General features: G+C 46.2%; 1 protein-coding gene across 1 annotated transcript in view; it reads left to right on the plus strand.

The window, feature by feature from the left end:
• Window positions 1-228: 228 nt before the first annotated feature.
• LOC106869905 (uncharacterized) overlaps window positions 229-318 on the plus strand; it is a 2,536-nt gene continuing 2,446 nt past the window's right edge. Inside the window, exon 1 of the mRNA XM_014915836.1 lies at window positions 229-313. Within this exon, the coding sequence (XP_014771322.1) occupies window positions 229-313 (85 nt within the window). The remainder of the gene's footprint in view (window positions 314-318) is intronic.

Here is a 318-nt window from a genome sequence, read left to right on the forward strand (position 1 = left end):
TGTTATATCCCTATTCCCTGAGCTGGGTTTGAAACCGTATTCTGGTTGTTGAGGACAATGGTATTTCCTTTGTCCTGTGAACAAGTACAGATATTTTTAACATAGGAGTGATCGCTGACCCTTTCCGGTCAGCGAAAGTTCAGAAAAACAAGATAGGAATTGTACTGAACTGACCCAGCTTTGGAGGGAGTAAGGTAGCACTATTGAGCTACGGTATTTGTGATAAATATGACAGCGGGATTTGGAGACGGAGGAATTGGCACGAGCGGTCGGCCAGAGCAGTTGGCATCGAGGAGTTGGTGTACAGGAGTTGGTGCG

This window comes from Octopus bimaculoides, chromosome 10 (genome assembly GCF_001194135.2).
Source record: "Octopus bimaculoides isolate UCB-OBI-ISO-001 chromosome 10, ASM119413v2, whole genome shotgun sequence".
In the NCBI taxonomy this organism is placed as follows: Eukaryota; Metazoa; Mollusca; class Cephalopoda; order Octopoda; family Octopodidae; genus Octopus; species Octopus bimaculoides.